At 41.8% G+C, this 25347-nt stretch overlaps 1 protein-coding gene and 1 non-coding gene across 2 annotated transcripts; both read right to left on the bottom strand.

The window, feature by feature from the left end:
• Positions 1–369: 369 nt before the first annotated feature.
• LOC115194436 (shootin-1) lies at positions 370–15031 on the bottom strand. The gene is made up of 17 exons (XM_029754132.1): positions 14884–15031; positions 11171–11220; positions 10915–10975; positions 9108–9202; positions 8705–8864; positions 8395–8492; positions 8211–8292; positions 8007–8101; positions 5792–5938; positions 4612–4765; positions 4108–4267; positions 2811–2869; positions 2348–2445; positions 2207–2236; positions 2057–2110; positions 1672–1852; positions 370–1379 (listed from the first exon to the last, which is right to left on the bottom strand). Exons 1-17 carry the CDS (start codon positions 14915–14917, stop codon positions 1231–1233), a joined length of 1707 nt encoding a protein of 568 aa, XP_029609992.1. The 5' UTR covers positions 14918–15031; the 3' UTR covers positions 370–1230.
• A 6859-nt stretch (positions 15032–21890) lies between these two features.
• Positions 21891–21973, bottom strand: trnal-cag (transfer RNA leucine (anticodon CAG)). Its single transcript has one exon. It is a non-coding gene; the product is annotated as a tRNA-Leu (tRNA).
• Positions 21974–25347: the final 3374 nt, after the last annotated feature.

The raw sequence follows: 25347 nt of genomic DNA, 5'->3' as shown, positions 1-25347 counted from the left end.
ATCATATTCTAGTTTGTCAGGCTACAAAATTAATTGGAATGAGTCAGAAGCAATGCCAATTAATGCCATATGTTAATCTTTAACCGTTACCCCATTATTGGAATTCCTAATGTTTTGTACACTCAGTGTATGTAGTCCACTGTGTTAATCCTTGGATCCTTTGAACCCATAAAAGCAAAGCCACTCATACTGAAAACGAGTATGTAATAAACACAACACATTTTTAATTTAAAGTAAAGTAATGTGAATAAATGAGACTAGAGCACTATAAGTGATAGTAATGGGACGTCACTACCATCATTTGATTTATTCTTGTAACAGTGCCTCTCGATGGAGGGGGGTGTGTGGAATCAGGAGCAGGAGAGCAGATGGGTTCCAGGGGAAATCAACAGTTTATTTGGCGGTTCCGAAGGCGCAACACAGACACAAAGGAAAACCGCACAAATGTCGTATCCACTCCCAGGGAGGGAACGATATACACAGAGGAGAAACCTCGACTCCGCTAGCTACAAGCAATATGTCCACGGTAAACACATACCGTACTTAAAACAAAGCAAAGCCCGTGGTGCAGGCACACACCCCTTACATGTACCATACAGCAATAATCCCGCACACAGCCTAACCAGCAGCGGGAAAATATAAACCCACCAAAATCAGAAAAACTAGACACAGGTGTGTAAAACCAGACAGAACTAAATGAAAAGGAAAATGGGATCGGTGGCAGCTAGTAGGCCGGCGACAACGACCGCTGAGCACCGCCCGAACAGGGAGAGTAGCCACCTTCGGTGGAAGTCGTGACAATTCTGTTTTATTACAGCATTCAACCAACATAATTAATTTATTGTAAAAAAATTTTTTTATGCTAAACCGAAATTGAAAACGTGATCATTTTTTTAGAAACCCGAACTGACCTCAAAAAGCTCTAATCGCTCAGCACTAACCATATAAATCTATACATTAAAATATACAGTGCATAAATATGATTGTGTTACAACAGTGTTCCCAAAACCTCTCCTTCAGTACCCCTAGCCAGTCCACACATTTGATGTATTCCAAAACTAGCCATCTGATTTAATTAATGAGGGGTTTGATGATTAAAGGTAAGATGACATTTACGTCAGCTGTGCTTGGAATACATCAAATCAGTTGACTGGCTGGGGGTACTCCAGGAGAGGTTTGGGAAACACTGTGGGACAGTATCCTAACACTAATCATCCCTTTCCCCAAGTTTCAGATCTCCTCCTCTCGTATCAGTTCTGATGCTCTGATACGAGAGTTCCTCTTCTCTCTGTTCTGCTGGAGCCTCCTGAGCACGGGGGTGCTGCCACGCTCTCCTGCGCAGAGAAGGGCACCTGCTGCTGGGCCACCTGGCTGGGGACCTGGGGGGCACCACGTATGGTACATTAAAAGTATGCTAAAATAATACTGTAGAAAAGTGAAAGATATCACTATGTGGGTTAATGATGTGTCCCCCTGGCCCCTCGTTTGTTATCATCTCTTTCAATCATCCTCTTCTTGTTCACGCCATTAAAGACCAGACCATCTTTCAATGTAATACCATCAATTTAGTCCAAGTGAGCAAAACAACCAGAGAGGACCCCTGCAAAACTTTAAAAAAGAAACTGACTGACTGTCCCCTACTCCCCAAAAAAAAGGATGGAAATGCTGCACCTTGGATTTTGGTGGTGGGAGGGGCTGGGGAGGGGGTTGGGGAGGGGTCGGGGGTGTCCTGTCCATCCCCCATGGCCCGCCTCCTCCTCAGTAGCACCAGATGTAGCTCCGCCTCCCCTACGTTTCGGCTTATCCTCTTCCGTGACCCCGCCCTCCTGTGGCCTGGGCGTTTCATGGTGTCCTGGGAAAGGACAGGTCAACCAATCAGGATAGGTGAGGAGGGTAAACCAATCATGTCAATGAAAAGAATAGAAAGTACAGTAAACCAAGCAGGGTTTGACTTCTCAAAGCCTCCATAGTACAATATTAATCTCATCGACCTATAGACTCACTAGTAAAACAGCAAATGCTTCATTTTAGACATTTCGTATTGATCCCATCTTACCAGCATTTCTTTTAGATCCAGCACGGCTGACTTTCTCTTCTCACTCCTATGGTCCTGTGATTTGATAAAGTAATACAGGATTAACATTTTAATACTAAATAAATCATCTTTATAACACTATTATAATAGGAAAGGCGTGAAAATGCTCACCCTCCAGGCACTGTCATCTTCTGGTCCAGGCTGAGATGGGAGAGAAGCAGTCAGATGTTGGACCACTGTAATTGTCTCTCTAACAAGTAGATAGCATGACTGATTGATAAATCATTTGATACATGCACTAGCTCGCCTTACCTGTGGTCTCAGGGTGGGTCTCAGGACGATGCCTTTCTTTATCCTCTCCATCATCTCATCCACCGCTCGGGTCTTCATGTCCACAGAAGGATCTGGCTCTGGTGGAGAGAGGAGACAACACAGTGAGTGGACTCAACCTGAGCTGTAGTATGTTCAAATATACAACTATTCATATCAGAACTAGGGTCTTTGTTTGTTGACCTGCTAAACGTTGAAATCTTGAATATCCTAAGCACATACTGTCTGTATATTGTAATAGTAGTCATAGAATGCATCAGTCATGTAATCATTTCTACTCTGTATTTAATTTAATCTGTTTAAGCTGGATTGTTGATTGAAGTGACACAGCAGCATTGGACATAAAGACCCTGGTCTCGATTGAGATTCCCTGGATAAATAAAGGTTAAATAAATCGAATAAATCAGTAAGTCATGTGTATTCATACCACGGTAAGAACACTCACTATTCTTATCAATGTTGTTGACTGACTCCTTCCTCTTGTTGCGCAGGACGACAAGTTGACTAGACCGGAATAACAGAAAGTAGAACAGAAGGAGTTTTCACTAACATTTACCAGATTCTGCCTTACCTCTGGGTACCACCATCACTTTTATGTAACGAAGGTCAAAAAGCTCACATTTTCAATGTAAAGTTGCCAATAAGTTTAAATTGTTTGGAATAGGATACCTCTATCTCTAACTGGTAATATAGTGATTATGGATATCTCTAACTGGTAACATAGTGATTATGGATATCTCTACCTGGTAATATAGTGATTATGGATATCTCTAACTGGTAATATAGTGATTATGGATATCTCTAACTGGTAATATAGTGATTATGGATATCTCTACCTGGTAATATAGTGATTATGGATATCTCTACCTGGTAATATAGTGATTATGGATATCTCTACCTGGTAACATAGTGATTATGGATATCTCTACTTGGTAATGTAGTGATTATGGATATCTCTACCTGGTAATATAGTGATTATGGATATCTCTACCTGGTAATATAGTGATTATGGATATCTCTACCTGGTAATATAGTGATTATGGATATCTCTACCTGGTAACATAGTGATTATGGATGTCTCTACTTGGTAATGTAGTGATTATGGATATCTCTACCTGGTAATATAGTGATTATGGATATCTCTACCTGGTAATATAGTGATTATGGATATCTCTACCTGGTAATATAGTGATTATGGATATGTCTACCTGGTAATATAGTGATTATGGATATGTCTACCTGGTAATATAGTGATTATGGATATCTCTACCTGGTAATATAGTGATTATGGATGTCTCTACCTGGTAATATAGTGATTATGGATGTCTCTACTTGGTAATATAGTGATTATGGATATCTCTACCTGGTAATATAGTGATTATGGATATCTCTACCTGGTAATATAGTGATTATGGATATCTCTACCTGGTAATATAGTGATTATGGATATCTCTACCTGGTAATATAGTGATTATGGATGTCTCTACCTGGTAATATAGTGATTATGGATATCTCTACCTGGTAATGTAGTGATTATGGAGACCTCTACCTGCGAATATGGTGCTTAGGGATACCTCTACCTGGTAATATAGTGATTATGGATATCTCTACCTGGTAATGTAGTGATTATGGAGACCTCTACCTGGTAATATAGTGATTATGGATACCTCTACCTGCTAATATAGTGATTATGTAGTCATGTATTTATATTTGAATAGAGAACGATATAGTATAGAACCTACTCAACAACAGTGCTGGAAGGAGTTGGGGGCAGGGGAGGAGGAGGAGGAGGAGGAGGAGGAGGAGGAGGTGGTGCAGTGGTTGAGTTGTCCTCCACTGGTTGGTCAGCTTTGGAAACCTGGTCTTTCTCTGTGTCTTTCAGCCTATCCTGGAGATGTTTCACTAAAAGGAAGACAAAGTACCACCAACCACAACAGTGTGTCATATTTTATTATTTTAAAAACAGAATTTGTTTGAAGAGTGAAAATGGGGCAAAGAAAAATTCAACTCCAGAGAAAACAATTAAATAGTGATTATTTATACTGATTTTACATCAGGGTACTATGATCACTATGAGCACGTTTTATATAGACTTAAGATTTTAGCACAAAATACATATGTCAGGCTGCGTTTGAACAGGCAGTCCAATTCTCGTAATTCTTCCACCAATTGGTCTTTTGACCAATCAGATCAGAATTGGGCTGTCTGTGTAAACGCAGCCATTAAATCGCAGATGTGGTAGCTACCTTCACCCTGGAGTTGGGCGGCAGTGATCTGCGCCTGCCTTAGCTGGGTCTCCATGGTCCTCCTCTCCTTCTCACTGCTCTCCAGCTGGCCTCTGACAATCTGCAGCTCAGACAGAACACTGCTCTCCTCCAGAGCACACTGGGTCTGCTTCACCTGTGATAGTCATATACACAGATATGGATAGATACAGACAGGAGAGACATAATATACACTCGAAATTAGACTTCCACATTTAAATCGAACTTCTAGACGTTGTTTAGCAACAAAACCGATGCGTGGCAGCCGTGGAGCAAACCAAATATACACTGAGTGTACAAAACATTAAAAACACCTGCTCTTTCCATGACAAAGACTAACCAGGTGAATGCTATGATCACTTATTGATGTCACTTGTAAAATCCACGTCAATCAGGGGAGGAGATTTTTAAGCCTTCAGACATGGATTGTGTATGTGGGCAAGACAAAAGATTCAAGTGCCTTTTGAACGGGGTATGGTAGTAGGTACCAGGCGCACCAGTTTGTATCAAGAACTGCAACACTGATGGATTTCTCACACTCAGTTTCCCGTGTGCATCAAGAATGGTCCACCACCCAAAGGACATCCAGCCAACTTGACACAACCGTGGGAAGCATTAGAGTCAACATGGGCCAGCATCCCTGTGGAACGCTTTTGACACCTTGTTGAGTCCATGCCCTGACGAATTGAGGCTGTTCTGAGGGCAAACTCAATGCAACTCAATATTAGGAAGGTGTTCTTAATGTTTTATACACTCAGTGTATATTCCCTCTACAAATATTTATTGAAAACATAAATACATTGGCACAATGAGCACTTGTTGTCTCTCAAATACATTGTTACAGTTATTGGTTAGCTAGCTAGCGAGTTTTAGCCATATTAGCATAGACGTGACAAAGTCAAAACAGCTCAAAACAAAATTGTATCAATAACAAGATACAACGAGCTGAAACGATTCCCCACATGGCATCTTCTTATCATTGTTGCTAACTATTTGACCGTCCAGAATCACAACACACTGACTTCTGCCCCATAGATAAGCGCGCTCATTGTTTCAGAACGTTGTCAACTAACCCGTCTATTAGGGAGAGACGACTATTCTCTTACTCACTCTCTCTCTGTTTCTCACACACACACACACACACACACCTCCCCCTCCCTACCTGGTTTCGGTAGTAGAGCTGTATGTCCTGTAAGGTACTGTTGATGTGGGCCACCTGATCCAGAGCCTGTTGGAGCTGCATACCTGTCTCTGAACTCTGCTGCAGCACCATGCTCTGTCTCTGGGTCTCCTTCTGCTTCACCAACACCTGCCAGTCAGTCAATCAATCAATCCACAAATGAATCAATCAATCCATCAACCACTCAATCAATCAATAATATAGGAACAACATAATTAGAAGAGTAAAAATAAATGGTTTTTCATACCCATGGTATACGGTCTGATATACCACCCTTTTAGCCAATCAGCATTCAAGGCTCAAACCAAACGGATTATAATTGATATTATACAACAGTTATGGTAAGCTCCCCTTAAAAAAGCTATTCATCCATTGCTGATAATGGAGCAAACCTATTTGATGGAGCAAACCTATTTGATAACTTCAGTGACTATGGTAAATGCATTGAATGTGTGGAGGCTCATGCATGAGAATCTCTATAAACCTGTAATATATAGCTGGGAATGGTCACATATATAGTGAAACTAGCTCTAACAAAAGGGTGACAGTCAGGAAGAGAGTTTAGGAATTGAAAAGTCAGTGAGTCACTTTCACTTCCATAAGTTCAAACACAGCGAGGGTGTAGTGAAAGCAGCCATCTGTGTGTTAGGCTTCACATCATTACATTTAGTCCAAATTACCCTGGTGTAAGCACTCTAAAGTCCCATAGCACAAGGCATTTTCACACAGCCAGGGCATCAATTAGGAAACGCTAATGTTTGACAAGCCAAGGGCTGCTGGTGTCCACACAACACGTACACACACACACACACAGGACCAGCATCAAACAGAGGAGCCTTTGCAGAGCATTGAGAGTAAAGGAGGCTGAGTTGTGTGGTTGTGTCAGAACAGTAGGGGTCCTTTTCACAGGTAAGGACCCATGCGAGGCGTCCCATTATGTGCCCGTCTGGTAAATAGCGAACAGTGCACACAAAGGCGACAATTGACCGTATTCAATGTAAAGTGTCAAGCTAAAGACAGGGATGTGTTTAAAGCTATAGTCCCCATTCTCAAACTGCGCTGTGATGGGTGCTAATTATGAAGCAGAGGGGGCTCTGAGAGGGGAGGCTACTTTTGTTGTCCTCTGAGACGCTAATGTTCTACCGCCACCTTTGTTACAACATGACCAGCTGGGAAATTGGGAGCTGTGTGTGAGTGTGTGCATTTCTCCTTTACAAAGTGATCATCAGCCTGCCTGTCCCTCCCTTCTCACACCTCTTTGTATTTCACTGCCCGATTTGTCCTCTTGGTATGAATGCAGAATGAATGGGGATCCCCCCTCTCTCCCCAACCCTCTCCTGTCCCACAATATGGCCCCTGTCTGAATGAGGAAGTGAAGAAGTACCACCCCCCCTGTCCAATACTCCTCCATTCACTAGAACTGCCCCAGGGCCCTGGTCGAAGCCACTGCTGCTCCTTGTGGTACGACCTAGAGAGAGGGGTGAATACCCTTCCCTGCCACCTAGGAATTGTTTATTTGTATTTATTAGGGGTCCCCATTAGCTGTTACCAAGGCAGCAGCTACTCTTCCTGGGGTCCAAACACATTAAGGCACTTACATTACACACACACACAAAATGTACATCATATAACATTATTACGCCACTACATATTTAAATACAATACAACATGTATAATACCATCATACAACAATATTACAATGTATCTGTGTGTAGAGTGAGTGTGTGTCTCTTCACAGTCCGCGTTGTTCTTTAAGGTGTAGTTGTATCTGTTTTTTTTCCGATTTGACTGCTTGACTGAGTTACTTGATGTGGAATAGAGTTCCATGTTGTCATGGCTCTACTGTATATAGTACTGTGCGTCTCCTAGCCTGTGTTCTGGACTTGGGGACTGTGAAGAAGTCTTGTGGGGTATGAGCTGTGTGCTAGTTGTTTGGACAGACAGCTCAGTGCTTACAACTTGTCAATACCTCTCACAAAGACATGTAGTGATGCAGTCAATCTCTCCTCTACTTTGAGTAGCACACACTTTCAGAAACATAAACACACACATGTACACACCGACGAACGCACACACACACACACACACACACACACACACACACACACACACTTTCAGAAACATAAACACACACATACTGTATGTACACACCTACGAACGCATGTATATGCACACAAACACACACAGCGTTGTGTACCTGGTGGGCGAAGACTTCTGCGTGCTGTCTGAGGCCCTGCTCCAGCTCCAGCTTCTGACTGATCTCTGTGAACTCCTCTGTCACAAGCTGGGACACTATGGACACGCACACACACACACGTAAAACACTGAACATGACTTTGGTATGAGGTGAATAGAGTGTATATCATGAGGAGCACTGATATGTGTCAGAGTGGGGTCTCGCCTCTCTTCATCTTATTCATGGTCTTGTTCTGTTTGGACAGTTTCTTCAGTATGGCCTCTCTCTCATCGATCTCTAGGGCCAGCTGAGTAGGACATGTGGAAGAGTAGGAGACCATAAATACTCAAACGCAGTACACACACACACACACACACACGTCTAGATTCTGTCCGTCAGTGCTAGCTACCTGTTCTTTGAGCTGGTTCTGCTCTGCCCTCAGGACCTCCACCTGCTCACACAGCCGCAGCTTCTCCCCCAGCAGCTGGTCCACCGAGGCCTGTAGTTCTGGCCAGGCCGGGCCGGGGGGGATGGAACAAAAGGAGAGATGAAGGAGAGAGACAGGAAGATGAGCTGTGAATCTTAACATTTTCCCGATCGGTCGAGTAAAAGTACAAAAACAATCCTCTCAAATCTCAATTCTATAACTTTTATCTGTCACTCATGTTCATAAAGGATACCGTATGAGTTCTGTGCGGTTATTGTGTAAGTCTCTGTACCTTTTATCTGGGCCTGTCCTTGCAGCACGGCATCCTCCCCGCTGTCCCCATCAGGGTCGGGATCGACCCCAAGGTCAGCCTCCAGGTTTTCAGGAAGCTCTGGGATGAATGGCAGCAGAGCCTGGCTCCTCCTCTTCAGAACCTTGTTGTCTTTGGTCACCTTTGTGTTCAAGGAGAAGAGATCTGTTTAGAGCATTGTTTCAGTGTTCCACACGGTATACAGGCTTTTGTTCAAGCCCAATAATGACTCAACTAATCATTGAGTTCTTGATTAGGTGATGTGTTTGTTACTACTGGGCTGGCACAAAACCTACACACCCAAGTGGAACACGGACTTGTTAGGTCAATGACGTCACTGAGACACTCAATTGAGTTGAAATACAGTACCCATAAAGCACCCCACCTTGACAGCCAGGGCCTCTGCACTCTCCCTGCAGGAGCGTTCAATCTGGAACTGCATCTCCAGAACTTCCATCTCCTTCAACAGCTGAGAGGACACTGAGGAGAGATGAGATAGAGGGAAGAGAAAGACGGGGAAAGAGAAATAGATCGTGGAGTGAGACAGAGAGAAAACATAGACTCCTGCTTACATATGTCATGAAAGCTACACTACTTTGTCACAAATATACAGTGCATTCGGAAAGTATTCAGACCCCTTGACTTTTTCCACGTTTTGTTACATTACGACCTTATTCTAAAATGGATGAACGTTTTTTTCCCTCATCAATCTACACACAATACCCCATAATGACGAAGCAAAAACAGGTTTAGACATTCTTGCAAATGTATAAAAAACTGAAATATCACATTTACATAAGTATTCAGACCCTTTACTCAGTACTTTGTTGAAGCACCTTTGGCAGCGATTACAGCCTCGATTCTTCTTGGGTATGGCGCTTCATGCTTGGTACACCTGTATTTGGGGAGTTTCTCCCATTCTTCACTGCAGACCCTCTCAAGCTCTGTAAGGTTGTATGGGGAGCGTTGCTGCACAGCTATTTTCAGGTCTCTCCAGAGATGTTCGATCGGGTTCAAGTAGGGGCTCTGGCTGGGCCACTCAAGGACATTGAGAGACTTGTCCCGAAGCCACTGCTGCGTTGTCTTGGCTGTGTGCTTAGGGTCGTTGCACTGTTGGAAGGTGAACCTTCACCCCAGTCTGAGGTCCTGAGCACTCTGGAGCAGGTGTTCATCAAGGATTTCTTTGTACTTTGCTCCGTTCATCTTTCCCTCGATCCTGACTAGCACGATGCTACCACCATGATGCCTCACCCGTAGGGATGGTGCCAGGTTTCCTCCAGACGTGACGCTTGGCATTCAGGCCAAATAGTTTAATCTTGGTTTCATCAGACCAGAGAATCTGGTTTCTCATGGTCTGAGAGTCTTTAGGTGCCTATTGGCAAACTCCAAGCGTGCTGTCATGTGCCTTTTACTGAGGAGTGCCTTCCGTCTGGCCACTCTACCATAAAGGCCTGATTGGTGGAGTGCTGCAGAGTTGGTTGTCTTTCTGGAAGGTTCTCCCATCTCCACAAAGAAACTCTGGAGCTCTGACCATTGGAATCTTGATCACCTCCCTGACCAAGGCCCTTCTCCCCTGATTGCTCAGTTTGGCTGGGCGGCCAGCTCTAGGAAGAGTCTTAGTGGTTCCAAACTTCTTCCACTTAAGAATGATGTAGGCCACTGTACTTGGGGACCTTCAATATTGCAGACATTTTTTGGTACCTTTTCCCAGATCTGTGCCTCGATACAATACTGTCTCGGACCTCTACGGACAATTCTTCGACCTCATGGCTTGGTTTTTGCTCTGACATGCACTGTCAACTGTGGGACCTTATATAGACAGGTGTGTGCCTTTCCAAATCATGTCCAATCAATTGAATTTATCAGAGGTGGACTCCAATCAAGTTGTAGAAACATTTCAAGGATGATCAGTGGAACCAGATGCAACTGAGCTCAATTTCGAGTCTCATAGCAAAGGGCCAGAATACTTATGTAAATAATGTATTTTTGTTTTTAACTTTTAATACATTTGCTAAAATTCCTAATATTCTGTTTTTGTTTTGTCGTTACGTGTTATTGTGTGTAGATTGATGAAGGAAAACATTAATTTAATACATTTTAGAATAAAGCTGTAGCGTAACAAAATGTGGAAAAAGGAAAGGGTCTGAATACTTTCCGCATACACTATATGGATATTGATTGGTGCAGCTCACCTTCCTCCATCTCAGATAGCTTCTGATTGGCTTCATCCCTCTGCTTCTCCAGAATCTCACACTACAGGACAGACCAAACAAATATACACATATACACAGACTAGTCTCTGACATATTCTCTCATCATCTGTTTAGGCTACCGGTATATAAGAACTAAATATACAAGTCTTAAGCTATGTCCATGGATTTAACATGGGACGATTTGTCTCTATCCAACAGAGAAACCATAGAGTATCACAGATGTTACTAAATATACCTGAATGTCTCCTTCATCTTCAGAGGAGCAGCTGCTTTCTCCACCAGAAGCTGTGAAAATATAACAAAATACTTTCATTTATCAAAATGTACAGTTATTGCAACTTATGGCTCTTCTTCCCGATATTAATCACAAATAAGTGGTTAATAAATGAGGAAGAAAGACATTAATGCAGCGTTCATGTCATGTCAGAAACTCAGGACCTCTGAGTTAATATGAACATAAATTATTTGCGTAGAGCTTCCTATTGGTTGATTCTGATACTTCCCAAGGGGGAATCTTGAGGTATCATCTTTCTACAATGAGTAAGCAAGTAGAACATTTCTGAGTTTCCGACATGACGTGAACACGGCAACAAATCCTAACGAGTCAGGTTTTCCTAATCCTATAGAGCACCACAGTGGAGGTATCGTAATACCCATAAAACCTAGCGGTCAAACAGGGAAATGGTTACACTTGTTTTTCCACCATTCATTTTAGAAACACTTAAAATAAGGGCTGGCTTTCGTGTAGGCTTACCCTGGCGTGACATTTTGATAACCATGTAAATCTCTCTCGGACAAGGTGACTTATCAAAATATTCAGCTCTATTTACTCTCACATTCTAAAATGCTAATTAGCATCAAAAAGTAGACATCATGCAAGACTACAAATCCCTGCAAGCTCCTACACGTCATCTCTAGCTGACACCTTTGCTAACAGGTTTTGTGTCAAGGGAAAACTTGCACAAGACAGTTCACCGAATTGTAATTTTTTAAAGAAATGTTGCAAATGTATTAATTAATACATTAAGCTAATAATAGATACTTAATCCAGATATTATTACATTTTCCTCGATTTGGCAGTCTCGTCCAGATCATCATGGCATTTGTAGTTCTTTATGGTATCCATATTAGCAGCTAATTACATTTCGTTTTTGGGGAGTAAATACAGGCGAATATATTGATAAAAGTCACCTTGTCCTAGAGAGATTTACATGGTTATCAAAATGTCACACCATGTTAAAGGCCTTATTTTAAGTGTTTCTAAAATCCCCTATCCCCCCTGTCCACTAGGTTTTATGGGTATTATTACTCATACACTGGTAATCTGTAAGTGATTCTAAAAGAGGAAGCTACTCTGAGGTGAGAATACAGGAAGTGATTCGGAAAGTCTCACTTTCAATATGGATCTGAGCAGTGCCATTCCCTCAACTACACAGAATTATGAACAAGGGATTAATTATTTACATTCTCTACTCAAAGACAGCTTTATGGAGGGATGTGGAAAAGAAATAAGGTACAAGTCACATCCAATGTTTCATATCATAGTAAATCATTTCACAATTGAGGGATGTTGTAGCATTTTTTTGCAGAGACAGGTGTGGTTATTTCAACGTGATCAGAACCTAATTGAAATGACCAGAATCAAAACTATTAATTCAGTGTGGCCTCTCTCTCATCAATCTCTAGGGCCAGCTGAGTGAGACATGTAGAAGAGTAGGAGACCATAAATACTCAAACTCAGTACAGACACATATGCACACAGACACATATGCACACAGACACATATGCACACAGACACATATGCACACAGACACATATGCACACAGACACATATGCACACAGACACATATGCACACAGACACATATGCACAGAGACACATATGCGCACACACACACATATGCACACACACACATACAGATAGGCACACACATACAGTAAAAATGCATACAGTTGAAGTCGGAAGTTTACATACACCTTAACCAAATACATTTAAACTCTGTTTTTCACAATTCCTGACATTTAATCCTAGTAGAAATTCCCTGTCTTAAGTCAGTTAGGATCACCACTTTATTTTAAGAATGTGAAATGTCACAATAATAGTAGAGAGAATGATTTGTTTCAGCTTTTATTTCTTTCATCACATTCCCAGTGGGTCAGAAGTTTACATACACTCAATTAGTATTTGGTAGCATTGCCTTTAAATTGTTTTACTTGGGTCAAACGTTTCAGGTAGCCTTCCACAAGCTTCCCACAATAAGTTGGGTGAATTTTGACCCATTCCTCCAGACAGAGCTGGTGTAACTGAGTCAGGTTTGTAGGCCTCCTTGCTCGCACACGCTTTTTCAGTTCTGCCCACACATTTTCTATAGGATTGAGGTCAGGGCTTTGTGATGGCCACTCCAATACCTTGACTTTCTTGTCCTTAAGCCATTTTGCCACAACTTTGGAAGTTTGCTTGGGGTCATTGTCCATGTGGAAGACCCATTTGTGACCAAGCTTTAACATCCAGACTGATGTCTTGAGATGTTGCTTCAATATATCCACATCATTTTCCTTCCTCACGATGCCATCTATTTTGTGAAGTGCACCAGTCCCTCCTGCAGCAAATCACCCCCACAACATGATGCTGCCACCGCCGTGCTTCGCGGTTGGGATGGTGTTCTTCGGCTTGCAAGCCTCCCCCTTTTTCCTCCAAACATAACAATGGTTAAAATGGCCAAACACTTCTATTTTTGTTTCATCAGACCAGAGGACATTTCTCCAAAAAGTATGATCTTTGTCCCCATGTACAGTTGCAAACCGTAGTCCGGCTTTTTTATGGCGGTTTTGGAGCAGTGGCTTCTTCCTTGCTGAGCGCTCTTTCAGGTTATGTCGATATAAGACTTGTTTTACTGTGGATAAATATACTTTTGTACCTGTTTCCTCCAGCATCTTCACAAGGTCCTTTGCAGTTGTTCTGGGATTGATTTGCACTTTTCTCACCAAAGTACGTTCATCTCTAGGAGACAGTACGCATCTCCTTCCTGAGCGGTATGACAGCTTCGTGGTCCATGGTTTTTATACTTGTGTACTATTGTTTGTACAGATGAATGTGGTACCTTCAGGCATTTTGAAATTGCTCCCAAGGATGAACCAGACTTGTGGAGGTCTACAATTTTTTTTCTGCGGTCTTGGCTGATTTCTTTAGATTTTCCCATGATGTCAATCAAAGAACCACTGAGTTTGAAGGTAGGCCTTGAAATACATCCACAGGTACACCTCCGATTGACTCAAATTATGTCAATTAGCCTATCAGATCCTTCTAAAGCCATGACATCATTTTCTGGATTTTTCCAAGCTGTTTAAAGGCAAAGTCAACTTTATGTATGTAAACTTCTGACCCACTGGAATTGTGATACAGGGAATTATAAGTGAAATAATCTGTCTGTAAACAATTGTTGGAAAAATGACTTGTGTCATGCACAAAGTAGATGTCCTAACCAACTTGCCAAAACTATAGTTTGTTAATAACAAGAAATTTGTGGAGTGGTTGAAAAACGAGTTTTATTGACTCCAACCTAAGTGTATGTAAACTTCCGACTTCAAGTGTATATTTATTCAGGATTCATATAAACTTGTGGTTGCATCACTAACAACATACTACCAAATTAATTTACCACCAAGTACAAACAATGTCGACCTACTAAAACTGCCCAAGCTGGAAAGGCAAAAACTGAGGTAAAGAATCTGAGTCCTTGAGGCTTTCTCAACAACACTGAGACGTGGCCTGTTTGGTCCATATACAGCCTAGGCTACCATAGTCGACATGGGTTCAACTCCGACCCACTGCCCTTCTGACTCGCAGTCTCTCCTACCTTTCCTGTCTCCTGTTCACTGTACTATCTCAATAAAAAATACAAAAAACCCTTAAATATTATGTATATTGAGTAGTTGAAAGTTAGTCTCACCTGCAGCGTTGCTGCCTTCCCCTTGTGTCCACATCACAACCCAGCTAGGCTCTGGTTCTGGTTCTAGACTGTGGTTCTCTGACTACTAGACAAAGAGAGACTAGTCCCTCTTCTACAGTCTCTGTGTTCTGTTGTAACTCGTGATCTGTCCCTTCCTTTGACTGACACACAAGCCCCAGTGTGTAGGAAAGGGAACTGAAAGTCTTAACTTTAAGTGTTACAAGATGGGGAGTTGTTCACACACTTATTCCAGAAGTGAATAAACTTTAATTGTGTGTATTTTAGTAAGACTAGGACAACCCCATGGATTCTGCTAAATAGTCAAATAATGGTACACAAACTATCTGCACTGACTATATCTTGCACTGACCCTACGTACACACACCAGTCTATATATACAAACCATATACACACTCACTAGACTATATATACAACCATATACACACTCACTAGACTATATATACAAACCATATACACACTCACTAGACTATATATACAAACCATATACACACTCACTAGACTATATATACAACCATATACACACTCACTAGACTATATATACAAACCATATACACACTCACTAGACTATATATACAAACCATATACACACTCACTAGACTATATATACAAACCATATACACACTCACTAGACTATATATACAAACCATATACACACTCACCAGACTATATATACAAACCATATACACACTCACTAGACTATATATACAAACCATATACACACTCACTAGACTATATATACAAACCATATACACACTCACCAGTTTATATATACAACCATATACACACTCACCAGACTATATATACAAACCATATACACTCACCAGACTATATATACAAACCATATACACACTCACCAGACTATATATACAAACCATATACACACTCACCAGACTATATATACAACCATATACACACTCACTAGACTATATATACAAACAATATACACACACTCACTAGACTATATATACAACCATATACACACTCACTAGACTATATATATATATATACATATATATATATATATATATATATATACACAAACCATATACACACTCACTAGACTATATATACAACCATATACACACTCACTAGACTATATATACAACCATATACACACTCACTAGACTATATATACAACCATATACACACTCACCAGACTATATATACAACCATATACACACTCACCAGACTATATATACAACCATATACACACTCACCAGACTATATATACAACCATATACACACTCACTAGACTATATATACAACCATATACACACTCACTAGACTATATATACAAACCATATCCACACTCATTCATATACACTATTTACACACACACACACACACACACACACACACACACACACACACACACACACACACACACACACACACACACACACATGCATACCGACAAAACACAAACACAAATATACTGTACACACACACATTTTTATACTCATAATTTGCTGCTGCTACTCAGTTCTTTATTTTACTCTTGTTATGATCTATCCTGATGCCTCGTCACTTTACCCTGCCTTCATATCTAGCTCAAATACCTCTGCACATTGATCTGATACTGTTACTCCCTGTATATATTCTTGTGTAAACTCTGCATTGTTGGGAAGGGCTCCTAAGCAAGCATTTCATTTGTAATCGACGCATGTGATAAATAACATTTGATTTGATTCTATCTTAACATTGTCCTCAATACTTATCCCCCAAAGCATCTCTGCCTGTCCTTAAAATATATCTTACATCCCAAATGGCCTCCATTCCCTATGAACGTATGTTGCACAACATAGGGAATACGGTGCCATGTTCTTCCACTCAACAGTGTACTGTAGTTTTACTTTGCTGAAGTATCCCCGCCCTCGGTAAGAAATTGTGCACTCCAGTTGACATCTCTAAGGGGGGCACTGTCTTTCTAAATGTACAGACAAATCAAAGTGTGTCTGTCAAGAGAAAACATATCCGGTATCTTCGTACTACAGCAGAGGAACATCTTACATGTGAACCAAATGGCACCCTATTCCCTATGTAGTTCACTACTTTTGGCCATGGCCCATAAGGTTTTGATCAAAAGCGGTGCACTTTAATAGGGAATAGGGTGCCATTTGGGACGCAGGCCCTAATTCAGGCCATGACCTCTGTTTGCAGCCTCAACAGAGATCTGCCATTAAAAACTAAAAGCTCATTCTCGAGATAACATGACATAGTGTACATTTGGGATGAGGAACCCTCTGTTATTGACACACGCACACGCACACACACACACATACCAATTATTCAGACTACTCCTTCCTATGTAATAAAACATTAATTTTATTTATTAATAATCCCTACAGTGGATACTGTTGCTTCTATCTGTATACTGCTTCACAGGGACCAGGCCTATATATGTTAAGGGCAGAGACCTCAGTTCCAGCTCTGATGTTTAGATTCATAATACAACAACATGTAATAAATAGCAGCATCGTGATGAGAAAAAGACATCTTGAATCTGCAATAATCAACCCCAAAATAACAATGACCTACTCTTTCATACTCTTCCAGCACTGACAAACTGACCTATGGAGACTACTTTAAAGAGATCCTTCAGCTATTTTTTAGCTTTTACTGTTGAAAAGTGATACTGCAAGTATAAATACAGTAAAGTACACACACACTAAAGGGTAAAAAAAAAATGTTTTAGTGAAAAATATATATTTTTACACAACTGCAAACTTTAAAGAGTAGGACATTCAAGGAATAGGTATGATGGGAATCCGTGATGTCATCGGCTACCACCCATAGAGGAGCTATAGAGAACAAAAGAGGAAAGGCCCACCCCCCACTTGAGCTATGTCCTGACACACCTGGACCACCTATTGAGAGATGTCCTTTTGTTAAGTAAATCAGGTGTTTAAATTAGGTGAAAACGAGACTGGAGTGCCACTTTACAAGTGGTTGGACCGTACAGGACTTATGTTGTCTCTGGGAGAGTTTTATGGTGAGGTTTATTTATTTATTTCACCTTTATTTAACCAGGTAGGCTAGTTGAGAACAAGTTCTCATTTGCAACAGCGACCTGGCCAAAATATATAAACTCAGCAAAAAAAGAAACGTCCTCTCACTGTCAACTGGGTTAATTTTCAGCAACCTTAACATGTGTAAATATTTGTATGAACATAACAAGATTCAACAACTGAGAAAAAAACTGAACAAGTTCCACAGACATGTGACTAACAGAAATGGAATAATGTGTCCCTGAACAAAGGGGGGGTCAAAATCAAAAGTAACAGTCAGTATCTGGTGTGGCCACCAGCTGCATTAAGTACTGCAGTGCATCTCATCCTCATGGACTGCACCAGATCTGCCAGTTCTTGCTGTGAGATATTACCCCACTCTTCTACCAAGGCACCTCCAAGTTCCCGGACATTTCTGGGGGGAATGGCCCTGGCCCTCACCCTCCGATCCAACAGGTCCCAGACGTGCTCAATGGGGTTGAGATCAGGGTTCTTCGCTGGCCATGGCAGAACACTGACATTCCTGTCTCGCAGGAAATCACACACAGAATGAGCAGTATGGCTGGTGGCATTGTCATGCTGGAGGGTCATGTCAGGATGAGCCTGCAGGAAGGGTACCACATGAGGGAGGAGGATGTCTTCCCTGTAACGCACAGCATTGAGATTGCCTGCAATGACAACAAGCTCAGTCCAATGATGCTGTGACACACCGCCCCAGACCATGACGGACCCTCCATCTCCAAATCAATCCCGTTCCAGAGTACAGGCCTCGATGTAATGCTCATTCCTTCGACGATAAACGTGAATCCGACTATCACTCCTGGTGAGACAAAACCGTGACTCGTCAGTGAAGAGCACTTTTTTGCCAGTCCTGTCTGGTCCAGCGACGGTGGGTTTCTGTCCGTAGGCGATGTTGTTGCCGGTGATGTCTGTTGAGGACCTGCCTTACAACAGGCCTACAAGCCCTCAGTCCAGCCTCTTTCAGCCTATTGCGGACAGTCTGAGCACTGATGGAGGGATTGTGCGTTCCTAGTGTAACTCGGGCAGTTGTTGTTGCCATCCTGTACCTGTCCCACAGGTATGATGTTCAGATGTACCAATCCTGTGCAGGTGTTGTTACACATGGTCTGCCACTGCGAGGATGATCAGCTGTCCGTCCTGTCTCCCTGTAGCGCTGTCTTAAGCGTCTCACAGTACGGACATTCCCATTTATTGCCCAGGCCACATCTGCAGTCCTCATGCCTCCTTGCAGCATGCCTAAGGCACGTTCACGCAGATGAGCAGGGACCCTGGGCATCTTTCTTTTGGTGTTTTTCAGAGTCAGTAGAAAAGCCTCTTTAGTGTCCTAAGTTTCATAACTATGACCTTAATTGCCTACTGTCTGTAAGCTGTTAGTGTCTTAACGACCAATCCGCAGGTGCATGTTCATTAATTGTTTATGGTTCATTAAACAAGCATGGGAAACCGTGTTTAAACCCTTTACAATGAAGATCTGTGAAGTTATTTGGATTTTTATGAATTATCTTTGAAAGACAGGGTCCTGAGAAAGGGACGTTTCTTTTTTTGCTGAGTTTATATATATATATATATATATATATATATATATATATATATATATATACATACATACATACATACATACATACATACATACATACATACATACATACATACATACATACATACATACATACATACATACATACATACATACATACATACATATATTATTGTAATATGTATATCTATTTCTAATAATATTTATAAACTGGGTGGTTCGAGCCCTGAATGCTGACTGGCTGACAGCTATGGTAAATCAGAACGTATACCTAGGGTATGACAAAACATTTATTTTTACTGCTCTAATTACATTGGTAACCAGTTTATAATAGCAATAAGGCACTTCAGGGGTTTGTGATATATAGCCAATATATCATGACTTTTGGCTGTGTCCATGCACTCCGCGTTGCATTGTGCGTAAGAACAGTCCTTAGCCATGGTATATTGGCCATATACCACACCCCCTCATGCCTTATTGCTTAAATATATCTATAGGATTTGCGATTCCTATCAGAAATGTATGGATATTATGTGTCACAATGTCATTTTGACCAATCATTGACTTCCCCTCCCTGGGCACCTGAAGACACAGTGGCCCCTCAGGCCCCTTAGAGCTGTCTGTTGCCATGGATACCCAGTCCCCCAGTCTTCTAGATCTGTCTGTCGCTGTGGATACATGCCACCCCCAGGCTTCTCGATCTGTCTGTCGCTGTGGATACATGGCCCCCCCAGGCTTCTATCTCTGTCTGTTGCTGTGGATACATGGCCCTCCAGACTTCTAGATCTGTCTGTCGCTGTGGATACATGGCCCTCCAGACTTCTATCTCTGTCTGTTGCTGTGGATACATGGCCCTCCAGACTTCTATCTCTGTCTGTTGCTGTGGATACATGGCCCTCCAGACTTCTAGCTCTGTCTGTCGCTGTGGATACATGGCCCCCCCAGGCTTCTATCTCTGTCTGTTGCTGTGGATACATGGCCCTCCAGACTTCTAGCTCTGTCTGTTGCTGTGGATACATGGCCCTCCAGACTTCTAGCTCTGTCTGTCGCTGTGGATACATGGCCCTCCAGACTTCTATCTCTGTCTGTTGCTGTGGATACATGGCCCTCCAGACTTCTAGCTCTGTCTGTCGCTGTGGATACATGGCCCTCCAGACTTCTAGCTCTGTCTGTCGCTGTGGATACATGGCCCTCCAGACTTCTAGCTCTGTCTGTTGCTGTGGATACATGGCCCTCCAGACTTCTATCTCTGTCTGTTGCTGTGGATACATGGCCCTCCAGACTTCTATCTCTGTCTGTTGCTGTGGATACATGGCCCTCCAGACTTCTATCTCTGTCTGTTGCTGTGGATACATGGCCCTCCAGACTTCTAGCTCTGTCTGTCGCTGTGGATGCGTGGCCCCCCAGGCTTCTAGATCAGTCTGGCACCCTGACCTTTGTTACAGTAATTACAGCATGGTGATAAAGGTGAAATTGTCACATAATATCCTTGCTGTCTGATGTCATTAGTAGAGGACATTATCACAGTAAAAGCACTGTGCAGCCCCACTGGTGTAGGGTGACGTTGCCCTCCTAGGTACACATCTACGATCAGCTTCTCCATTAGTCGGGGAAATGCAAAACTGACCCAGGATCAGCATAAAAGGTGGAAATTTAGAAATAGTGTGGTAAGCGGCAGGTGCAACCTTTTTTGCTCCTCTTTGTATGTTTTGTCATCTTTGTAAAGACATTCCACACATTATTATCCATATTTATGTTTTATCCAAGAAAATAACATAGGCAACAATGGCTGGCCTAGATGTAAAACATATACCTTATGTTCTTAATTATTTCTAAATGATTCAGGTTTCTTCAAATCTGTGGCGGATAAAAGTGCCATTAGAGAAAATGTTCGAGGTTGTCCATCGTCAATTTCTAGAAGTTCTATGAAATTCTTTAGTTTTACAATTATTTTATAAACTAGTCTTATATTTTTGCGATTGCTGCAAGATAGAGAGAAATATTGTCGGTCTTTTTAAGATGTTTTTCTGTAAGTTGTCAAATGTAAATATGTGTTTTTATTTAAATATTAAGAGTTTTTACAGAAAAAATACATAAATCAATAAGTTGAAATAAACGAATTAAGAATAAGAATAACACAAACTTTTATTCAGATAGGCCTGTATCTTCACCAGGCTATCACAAATTATTGCGTTATTGCACAATACAAAATATGAATTAATTACAATTCTGAACTTGATTGATTTCTCATGATCATAATGCTTATGTAACACGAATTAATTTTATGCAATAAAACGACTATTTAAAATAAGAGCAAATACGTTATTTTAGCGGTTCCTGCATACATGGAGTAGTGTACTGTCATTGCACCATTCATTTTATTATTCATTGTAATTTCTCAGAATTTCCGCAAAATGTTTTGTCAGAAGTGGGATTCGAACCCACGCCTCCAGAGGAGACTGCGACCTGAACGCAGCGCCTTAGACCGCTCGGCCATCCTGACATACGAAAAGAACAGGAGATGTTGCAATTAAAAATGTTGTGATGCATTCGTATGTTCAATTGAATGATTTCTCAAATCACTTTGAGGGTAAGAATATCGGCACTTTTGTACAAAACCTATTTTAGTTTTTTATGAGTGTATAAATGTATAGGGAATTATTAGCAGTAAGGACCTAGCGATTTCACAGCCGACTCACTTCTATTGGAATCAGATGTGTTTGTACTGGGATAAAGAGTAAATTAATGAGCACAACGCTAACGCTTTAAAGGAGCAATCAGCGGTTGCTCATTTTTGGACTTAATAAATTAATGATCTGTACCCACTTTCTTGGAGAATATAACTTAGAAATGCCTCATTCCACTGTGCAAAACCTGGTTGAGGCAACGTTCTTTCAACCCCAAAAAATCTATGTGATGACATGGAAAACTGATTGGATTTGCAAAAAGTCATCAATGTAAAGGCCTTTCTTCTTAATTTCATCCAATGTATAACCTAAATCTAATAACATGGTGAAATTGTTGGTTGATTTCACGTTGAATTCACAATAGTTGACACCTCAACCACATGTAAATCAAAACTAGACATTGAACTGATGTTTGTGCCCAGTGGCATGAACTTTAAGTTCAACTGTCAATACCCATCGAAATATAAGCTGGTTTTACTCCAAGATTTGTGAACAATGTAACTGAAACAAACATGGTAAAAAATATAATGTTGATATCGTGGATGGTTTGAGTGGTTACATTTCTCACTCAATCAGTCTTTTTAGGAAAACAGGGGCGGGGACAAGAAACAATACACTTTGTTATAGTTGCTACTGCTGATTGCCACTTTAATGTGCTGTTATAATAAGTAATTGATGCTTATGGCTCAGGGAGGAGATGTAGGACACTGAAAATAAACTCATTTTCATGTTCTATTTTTATTATAGGCCTCCTTTTGGTAACAATTTATAAAACAATTATAATAATAATTGTGTAATATATATATATATATATATACACATACAGGCCTATCCTCCTGATTCCTGCTTACAAGCAAAATTAAAGCAGGAAGCACCAGTGACTCGGTCTATAAAAAAATGGTCAGATGAAGCAGATGATAAACTACGGTATTGTTTTACTAGCACAGACTGGAATATGTTCCCGGATTCCACCGATGGCATTGAGGAGTACACCACATCAGTCACATACAGGCCTACCATGTCCTGATTTTGACCTGACTCAGTGGATAAACCCATAGGGACTCGACATCAGGGATGAGAAGTTAAGTTGTTTATCATTACCATCCCGTCTTGTCTGGGGCAGCTGGCTAATTCTTTAAGGGATAGTTGAGCCATTTAATGCTTATTTAGACATTTGTTTCCTGGATTTTGTTTTAGTCAATAAGCACAGGGTTTCCCAGACAGACAGACAGACAGACAGACAGACAGACAGACAGACAGACAGACAGACAGACAGACAGACAGACAGACAGACAGACAGACAGAGTGACAGAGAGAGAGTGACAGAGAGAGAGTGACAGAGAGAGAGTGACAGAGAGAGAGAGAGAGAGAGAGAGAGAGAGAGTGACAGAGAGGGACAGAGAGAGACAGAGAGAGAGTGACAGAGAGAGACAGAGAGAGACAGAGAGAGAGTGACAGAGAGAGAGAGAGAGAGAGTGACAGAGAGAGAGAGAGAGTGACAGAGAGAGAGAGAGAGAGAGAGAGAGAGGAATGGGGCCAGGACAGTACAGCCATCGAGCAGCAGCATCTGTGTGTTGATAGTCAGTGTGGATTTTAACTGAGATAATACAGAGCTCACTGGGTTTAGGAGATGATGATCTGATGCCTTGCGTCGATTGAAGACACACACACTCAGCCCGGCATCTGGCATCTCTGTCTGTGTGTGTTTACAAGTTGTTGTTTGTGGCTCTGTTTGGAGGCAGCAGGCTGTGGAAAGACTACGGCACAAGGCGAGGTTCTGCTGGTGCCGACTGCACCTGGCTGGCGTATCGTACTGTAGCCATGGTACTAGGACTAATGCCCCAGATAGATGCAGGTTTGGTTGGGGAGAGTAGATTAATGTATATTACATAGCACTCACAAACACTCTGTCAGTCAGTTTATATTCAGTCTGTTGACAATTAATAATTATGCATCACGTGGACATGGATAAACACACATACCGGAACACACACACACACACAAACAAAAACACACACACATAAACACACACACACACACACACACAAACACACATAAACACACACACACACACACACACACAAACACACATAAACACACACACACATAAACACACACGCACACAAACACACGCACGCAAACATACAGTTCTTCACCTGCTCTGCCTCTCTCAGCAGCATGACTGTGTGATAGGATTATCCCTTCTCTTGGCAGGACCACAGCTGCAGCTGACTGAGAGGCTACACTGCAGAGGGCACACAAAGGTCAACGGGGTCACAACCCCACAGGGCAGACAGAGCACAAGACAACCGACTGGAGTAAGGGGGAAGAGAGAGGAGGAGGGGGAAAGCGACTTGGAGGAGGAGAGGAGGAGGGCATGCTCGGTCAGACCTAAAGATAGTGCAGGAGAGAGGTTTGGTACGGATGAGAAGAAGATGAGACAAGGACAAGATAAACTATTTTAGAACAAGGGAATAGAGGACGATGCTGTGAACCAGCTTTTAAAAGGATGGTACTGAGAATACAGTAGAGGAAGGGAGGAAGAGAGACAGACAGGGAGGGAGAGAGAGAGAGAAGGAGAGAGAGAAGGGGAGAGAGAGAGAGAGAGAGAGAGAGAGAGAGAGAGCGAGAGAGAGAAGGAGAGCGAGGGAAAGAGAGAGAGAGAGAGAGAGAGAGAGAGAGAGAGAGAGAGAGAGAGAAGGAGAGCGAGGGAAAGAGAGAGAGAGAGAGAGAGAGAGAGAGAGAGAGAGAGAGAGAGAGAGAGAGAGAGAGAGAGAGAAGGAGAGCGAGGGAAAGAGAGAGAGAGAATTAAATGTGACAGAGCAGCCTTGTAGATACCACTGAACCCTCGGTGACTCCGCTGTGCTGTGAAAACAAAACCAAACCAGAATGATGCCACGAGTCCCGATTTCTAAGCAGACTCGTCCCTCCCTCTCTTTCTGTTTCTGCATCGTTTTTTTATGTGTACAAACATAATTAAATGTAACATTTTGGAACCAAACAGATCGAGCATATCACTTCCCTTTTTTTCAGGCACTCTTTTCCAGAGCATTTAGGGTTAAATGCATTGCTCAAGAGCACATGGACATGTTATTTACCCAGTCGGCCAGGGGATTAGAACCAGCAACCTTTCAGTTACTGACCCAATGCACTTAAATGTTAAGCTACATCAACATTTGCATCATGGTAC

This window comes from Salmo trutta, chromosome 5 (genome assembly GCF_901001165.1).
Source record: "Salmo trutta chromosome 5, fSalTru1.1, whole genome shotgun sequence".
Classification (NCBI taxonomy): Eukaryota; Metazoa; Chordata; class Actinopteri; order Salmoniformes; family Salmonidae; genus Salmo; species Salmo trutta.
Note: the sequence above shows the minus strand (reverse complement) of the source record. Positions and strands in the feature narration are given on the sequence as shown.